At 41.9% G+C, this 7,500-nt stretch overlaps 1 protein-coding gene across 5 annotated transcripts in view; it reads right to left on the reverse strand.

The window, feature by feature from the left end:
* Window positions 1-7,500, reverse strand: part of LOC122249113 (neural cell adhesion molecule 1) — a 349,726-nt gene that overhangs the window by 19,362 nt on the left and 322,864 nt on the right. For all 5 annotated transcript variants that reach the window (XR_015191063.1, XM_086537265.1, XM_086537262.1 and 2 more), the window contains exons 11-13: window positions 7,086-7,500; window positions 4,315-4,542; window positions 3,619-3,725 (exon numbers count right to left, since the gene is read on the reverse strand). The exon at window positions 7,086-7,500 is cut by the window's right edge and continues 179 nt beyond it. Coding sequence is in view for 4 of the 5 variants with exons in the window: in XM_086537265.1 (XP_086393391.1) it covers window positions 3,619-3,725; window positions 4,315-4,542; window positions 7,086-7,500 (750 nt within the window). In the remaining variant the exon portion in view is untranslated. The remainder of the gene's footprint in view (window positions 1-3,618; window positions 3,726-4,314; window positions 4,543-7,085) is intronic.

Consider the following 7,500-nt stretch of genomic DNA (forward strand, 5'->3'; position numbering starts at 1 on the left):
TCCTCTAATCAACAATAACCCAAAGACACCAGAATGAATGCAATAAATAAAACAAACAACACGTACCCCACCTCCAACCTCCTATAAATATACATTTTTCCCCACACTACAAAAAAAAAAAAAAAAATGAATCTAAGGTTCTCTTTATTGCCTCCATAACCTAATTGTACAACTGGCACCGAACGGTCGCATGTCTTTTGTTTCACACGGTTCCCACAGTCCCTGCTACTAACTTTGGAAGACACAGACCCTGCCTACAATGGGAGGACGACTCAGATCAAATTATGTTGAAGGAATGTGAAGTTAACTTTGAGGACGAAGGTTTCATTGAAAAGTTTTCGTCTTTGTGTAAGAGTGATTCTAAGGACATGTGTTTTTTTGTTGTTGTTGTTGCTGTTGTTGTTGTTGATGATGTATAGTTTCTTCTATGAGGAATAAATGAATAACTAGAGAAAAAAACGAGAAAACAAAACAAAACAAAACAAAATCAGTGCACTGGGTGTAATCCTGTGGATCTCATTGGCATTCAGTAGCGACAAACACATTAGCATTCGCAAAAAAAAAAAAAAAAAAAAAAAAAAAAAAAAAACGTTCATTCATCATAACATCCAGCACATCCCGAAAACAACACATAACTGAAATCATGCAATGTAAAATAATACAGTTTCCTCGCTTGCTTGTCTGTAATTCAATTTGTTCCTGGCACGTGCTAAAGTCAATGCAAATACCACTGTTAGTGAACACCTGATCTATATCCTTTCAATATATCTGTGAAATAATTACAAATAATCAATATGATATTAATGAAAGGATGGTGAGTGAGAAAGAGGGGGGAGGGGTAGATAGATGGATGAGACAAGGGAGTAAGAGAGAGAGAGAGAGAGAGAGAGAGAGAGAGAGAGAGAGAGAGAGAGAGAGAGAGAGAGAGAGAGAGAGAGAGAGAGAGAGAGAGAGAGAGAGAGAGAGAGAGAGAGAGAGAGAGAGAGAGAGAGAGAGAGAGAGAGAGAGAGAGAGAGAGAGAGAGAGAAGGAGAGAGAGAGAGAGAGAGAGAGAGAGAGAGAGAGAGAGAGTAGAGAGAGAGAGAGAGAGAGAGAAAGAGACCGAGAGAGAAAGTGAAAAAAAAGTATATATATATTTTTAAACCTCGTTAAAGGTCATACCAATTAATAAATACGCGGCAGAGAGACGGATAGAGTGAAGAGGCGGCTGGGGTAATGGGGGGGGGGGGGGGCAAATGAGTCGGAGGGTCAAAGAAGGGGGTGTGGAGGAGGGGGGGGGGGGGTAGAGGTATCACTCGTGCCCGCTGCCCAATAACGAAGTTCATTGGTATCATTAACGCATTTGCTCTTGTAGGCTAACAAGGTTCATTCGCTCTCACCATTCTCAGTTTTCCGTTTTCTTTTTTTAGAATGAAAAAAAAAAATACATATTATAATGAGGCGTAAGGTTTCTGAATATGATCTTTGATATAATTACTTCATTTTGATGTAGAACGTGTGTGTGTGTGCGTGTGTTGTGTGTGTCAGTGTATGTGTGTAGGTGTGGGTGTGCGTGCGCGTGTCCGTGTGCGTGTGCGTATATGTGCGTGTGCATATGCGCGTACCTGTGCTTGTTAATGTGTGTGTGTTTCATCTTATTTCCGGTCACCGTCCATCAAAAATGAATAAAAATCCGTGTAAATGAAACGACATAGCACGACCACGTAAAAATAACACAGCTCCAGCCATCATGCTAAAACCCATTTTTACCATAGAGGAAAAAAAAAAGAAAAAAAGAAAGTGAGCACTGACTAATGGCTAAGGCTATAAAGAATACTTAGCTCACTGTAAACTATTCTTCATTAAGTGTAATTGATATAAATGAATCTACCAAGCAGTAAAACTTCAGAAATCCAATAAAGCTAAATTATATGGAGATGGATTTTACACATTCTTCTTCACTTGTACTCATCCATTGCACTCCCTAAAACATTATTCACGAAGGGCATAATTTCTCAATCTGAGTGTATATGTATGTTTATATATGCATGTTTTTTTTTTTGTTTTTTGTTTTTTCCCCTCGTTCTAGATGTGTATCTTGGGAAAAAATGAAGATAGATTGTGTGTACAGATGATATGCCTATTTTTTCACAATGTGTTTGTGTGCGTTTATGTGTGAGTGTGTGTAGGGGGGGGGGGATTCCGCAATGTGCTTGAGCGTGTGTAGGGGGGAGGGGGTCACAATGTGTTTCTGTGTGTGGGTGGGGGGGAGGTCATAATGTGTTTGAGTTTGCACCCGTGAAATTTATCCAAACTTGAAATACTATATTCGACCCTCTAAGCCTTTACATTAGGACCGGATCTATAAATTAATTGAACGAACAAATATTTCCGGTGCATTTGCATATTCATGAGCGAGACCGTTGGCGTTTAAGATCTCAGTTGTGGATTTGAATCATTTTCTTTCTAGGGATTTATCTCTTTCTCTCTCTCTCTCTCTCTTTATTTCTCTCTATCTCTTTCTCTCTCTCTCTTTCTCTCTCTCTTTCTCTTTACCTCTCTCTCTCTCTCTCTCTCTCTCTCTCTCTCTCTCTCTCTCTCTAACCCAATCATCTGTCTATTTCTTGTCTGTTAATATGTGTACAAATCTCCCGAGTTCCACTATAGCAAATACTAGGCCATATACCGCTATATTATTATTATTAATTTGCTTAAATCCGTAAGAATACCGATACATGCTAATCATAGAAGGAAATGTTATACCATATTTTTACATGTTAAATTGCATACGTTTAACCCGTCTACTTTAATAAAATAGGAAGAAGAGAAGGTGAACACAAGAGACATTGTTCAGAATTGCACAAGATGACTCAAGACCAGAACGGATCATCATCATAACATTCTCCATCACTATAATCAAATCAAGAGCTCTAGCATGCAGCCTATGAGGCGCATAGTCATCTAAAAAGGTAGGGGAGGAAAAAAAGAAGACATCAACCCATTACAAGAGAGAGGAAACAACAACAAAAGTAATTACTGTAAGACACGAGACAACACATACTCACTCGGAGATACAAACAAGACGTTTTTGCTACTGATTGTGCATAAGGGGGAAGGAGGGGGAGGGGGAGGGGGGTATTGAGGTCTTGGTTGGAGGTATGGGGGGAGGAGGTGAATGATGAAGGGGGGTAGGGTAGGGAGGAAGGGGAGGGTGGGGTCAATGGAAATTAACCCTCTCTGGAGTGGGTAAGGAGGAGTAGGAAGGGTGTAAGAATGGGGGAAGGGGTGGGGTAGGAGACACGGATGGACAGATAGAAATAAGGATAGATGATTGGATAGGTAGGGGGAGGGAAAGGAGGTAGAGGGGGACGGGGAGTGGGGGAGGGGATGGGGATGGGGAGGATAGAGGGGGGAGGGGTCAATGTTAAAGAGGGGAGGGTCTGAATGGATAAAGGGGCGTGGCTATAGGAAAAGAATGGGGGAAGGAGAGAAGGTGATCGGAGAAGAGGGGAGACACTGATGGACAAATAAAAATCACTTTAGGTGGCTGGATAGGTAGGAGGGGAAAGGAAAGGTGGTAGAGGAGGAGGATGGGGGGGGGGAGGAGAGGGTACCAGGTACAAGGATATCGTTCTCCTACCTCACTGTTCTTGCTGTTTTTGTCCTTCGTGTCGTAAGGGACAGTCTCGTAGATGTTGGCGTGCTTCAGCTTCTGGGGGATGCCATCGACGTCCTCGTAGGTCGAGTCTTTGGAGGATGGAGGATGGAAGGATGGAGGAAGAGATGGAGTTAGTTGATCGCCTCTTGTTTCCTGTGTGTGTTGTTGTTGTTTTTTTTCTTGTTTTTTCTTTTTGTTTCTCCTTTTTTTTTTTTTTTTTTTTTTTTTTTTTTTTTTTTTTTTTTTTTTTTTTTTTTTTTTTTTTTTTTTTTTTTTTTTTTACAGCTATGCGTTGTGTGTCTTATGCTCGAGGGAGCGAGTCTGTTGCTGGGTACGTTTGTGCGTGTGTCTTTTTATTTGTGGCATGTATACTTATAGTAGTTTATTTATGACTTGAGTGTGTGTTTGTTAATAGTCTTGACTGATTAATTATCCATTTATTTATCCCTGTTTTAATCCCGCACATTCATAGTTCACATTTATATTCATAGTGTTTTTACATCTACAGAATTTACCTCAAAAGTTTATCAAAACACCACCATTACACAAAGATTTATCCCGACAACTCAAAATTGTACTGCGACACCCAGTGAGGACACCCCATCTCCAGACTAACCCCCCTCCCCCCAACCCTTCCTCCCCGCCCCCCAACCCTTCGTCCCCGCCCCCCTCGCTCACCCGTGCGACACAAGATGACGTCGGGCCCGTCATCTCCGTCCTTAGCCGGGTGAAGGGGGGAGTGAGGCCCCTTCAACCCCCCCTCAGGCCTCCCTTTGATGGTCCTGGTGTCGCCTCGTAACTTCATCACCACCACCACCACCACGGCCACCAACACCAGGGCAGCCACCACGCCAATCAGCACACCCAAGATGGGCGTGATGGGGAAGATGTGGGTGGCGGGAACGGCTGCAAAGAGAGCGGGGAAAAGATCCTTAGGAATGTGGGCGTGGTTTCAATGCATTTCTATGGGCATTAAAGGGTGGAAGAAACAGAGGGGTAGATCGACACACAGTGAATAGGAATAGGGGCAAGAAATAGATAAAAAGACCGAGTAAATAGAGAAAGACAGACGGATACACAATTGATACGTAAATATATAAAAAAAATATGTAGCTAGAGAAGAACGACGGACATATGCATAAATGACAAGATGGAAGGACAGAATGATAGACAGAAACGATAAATAGATAGATAGTGAGATATCTAGATAGAAAAGCACGCTGATAAACGGAAAGTAAGACAGAAATAGAGACAGATAGACAGACAGAGAGACAGACAGAGAGAGAGAAAAAAGAAGAAGAAGAAAAAGGAGGAGAAATAAAGATAAAGAGATCGGTAGATATATAGATAGATAGATAGAGAGAGAGAGTGAGATAGAGAGAGAGAGAGAGATAGCGAGAGAGAAAGAGAAAGACAGATAGACAGAGAAAGAGAGAGAGAGAGAGAGAGAAAGAGAAAGAGAAAGAGAAAGAGAAATAGAAAGAGAAAGAGAAAGAGAAAGAGATAGACAGAGACAGAGAGAGAAAGATAAAGAGAAAGAGAAAGAGAAAGAGAAAGAGAAAGAGATAGACAGAGACAGAGAGAGAAAGATAAAGAGAAAGAGAAAGAGAAAGAGAAAGAGAAAGAGATAGACAGAGACAGAGAGAAAAAGATAAAGAGGTAGACAGAGACAGAGAGAGGGAGGGGTGAAGGGAAAGAAGATAAACAAGGAAGAAGATGGAGGAAAAGGAGAAGAAGGAGGAAGAGGAGGACGCGAAAGAGAAGAGAAATGAAAAAGCTGACGTTATCAGCTCCAGAGAGCTGGAGATATATATATATATATATATATATATATATATATATATATATATATATATATATGCGAATATTCAAAAGGAAAAAAAAAAATCATGAATATATGTAGATCTCGAAACACCAAAAGAATAGAACATCTCTCTTCAAAATCCATAGTATTTTCCCCCCCATAATGAATGGTCAAAAACTACACAAATACACACACCTAAAAAATCGTATCGGTAAGCAAAAATAGACAAAAAAAAAAGGCAGGGGGAAAAATCTCAAGAACTTTGATTAAATCACCTCGTGTCCGCCTCCCCAGCTGACCAAGATACCTGCTCTCCTATTCATGAGAAGTAAGACCATTTCTCAAACTTTGATCAGCTTTGCATACATGAAACTTCAACAAATTGGTCATTCTTCACCTTGGAAGCTTTTCGGTTCGCTTCCAACCGCGGCGTAGAGCTCGAAGGGAAAGATTTGTTTACCATAACACTCTCTTGAGGTGGGTTTCTCTATGAGCTAAGAAGAAGAATAAAAAGGAAAAAAAAAAAAAAAAAAGGAGAGGTGGGGGGGGTGGAGGGAGAAGCATTGCTTTGGAGTGTCTACTTCTCCCGCACCCTTTTGGCTTCGAGGGAAAGAGAACTTAGATACCTCGGTCTGAAAGGAGCTCTAAGTTCTCTTCAAACTTTCGCGCTAGAAATGGGAATCTAAAAGCACGCTCGGTCATGCAAATATAAATTTTTTTGCTAAACTCAGGAGCTTAACTATGGTGGGGGGAGGGGGTAGGATATGTGTATATGTTCCAGTGCGTGTGTATATACAAGCATTCATGGCGAAACGGGCGCCCTTATAAAAATCTGAACTCGGAAAAGGATTGCACGATATATAAGAGCAGTAAAAGAAAATATATTCCAACCATCGGCCGTAGTCTTAAAAAATAAAATAAAATAAAATAATAATAATAATGATAAAAAACAAAAAACTCATACTACCATTAACGTGATCTCCGCTTTGATCAAAGAAATTACGGCTAAATTCCCGTCCCTGTTTAAGAAAGGGTACATCTGACCGTGGCTTGAGTATAACAACAATTTGCAAGTTGCTTGGGGATTTGCCGGTCGCTCTAAATCCGCGTTAAATTGGATAGCCGGGAATTCCCCGAGAACGCGTACCGTCGGATGCTCTGATCCTTCATGTAGGAGATCCAATATTACGCTCTCGTGCGCCTCCAAGTCTTGAGGACGATGTCTAAGCAACACATTATATCTAGCAAATAGGTAACGAAGGATTAAAGGGAAAGAGAGGAGGCTTCGTGTCTCATTTTCTAGAGCGAGGCGTGTATCCGAGACGAAAGTGAAAGAAAAAAGTGGAAAAAATAGATTCAGAGTAAGGCTTGCTATGCACAACTTTGGATGAAAGAGAAGAAAGATTTATTTAAAAAAAAAAAGTATGTATATACTGGTGTGATGAATCAAAATTCAACACGAATAGACCCACAGATTTATTAGGAATTGGAAATCCAGTGATTCCACCTTTATATATATATACATATATACATACTCTCTCTCTCTCTCTCTCTCTCTCTCTCTCTCTCTCTCTCTCTCTCTCTCTCTCTCTCTCTCTCTCTCTCTCTCTCTCTCTCTCTCACACACACACACACACCACCTCACCTGTGCCTGGTTGAGCGGAAGGCAAAGTAAACCCGTGTAACACCTGCTCCGTGCTCTTTCCTTTGATGTTTTGGGCGTACACCTTAACCAGGTAGTCTGACTCGGGAGGAAGATCTTCCAGGGTAAAGACGGGTGCTCCCTTCACGGTCTCGTTGCGAATGAGGCGTTCGTTCTTGTCGTCGAAGGCCAGGACGACGAATTCCTGTTCGAGTCCTCCGTCGTAGCCAGGGATGCAGGCCACGTGGAAGGTGTCTGCGGTGTGGTTACTCGCCGTGCAGTCTCTGGGCGGCTCTGGTCTGCCCGCCGGGACCAGGGTGTAGCTGCACGGCTTGGCTTGTTCCCCCAGCTCGTTCGAGGCGTAGCAGAGGATGTCGCCGTACGTATATATGCCCGTGACATTGTAGTTGAGACTCGA

The sequence above is a fragment of the Penaeus japonicus genome, unplaced genomic scaffold (assembly GCF_977035675.1).
Source record: "Penaeus japonicus unplaced genomic scaffold, GWHDUDI00000001_assembly GWHDUDI00000005, whole genome shotgun sequence".
NCBI classification, from domain to species: domain Eukaryota; kingdom Metazoa; phylum Arthropoda; class Malacostraca; order Decapoda; family Penaeidae; genus Penaeus; species Penaeus japonicus.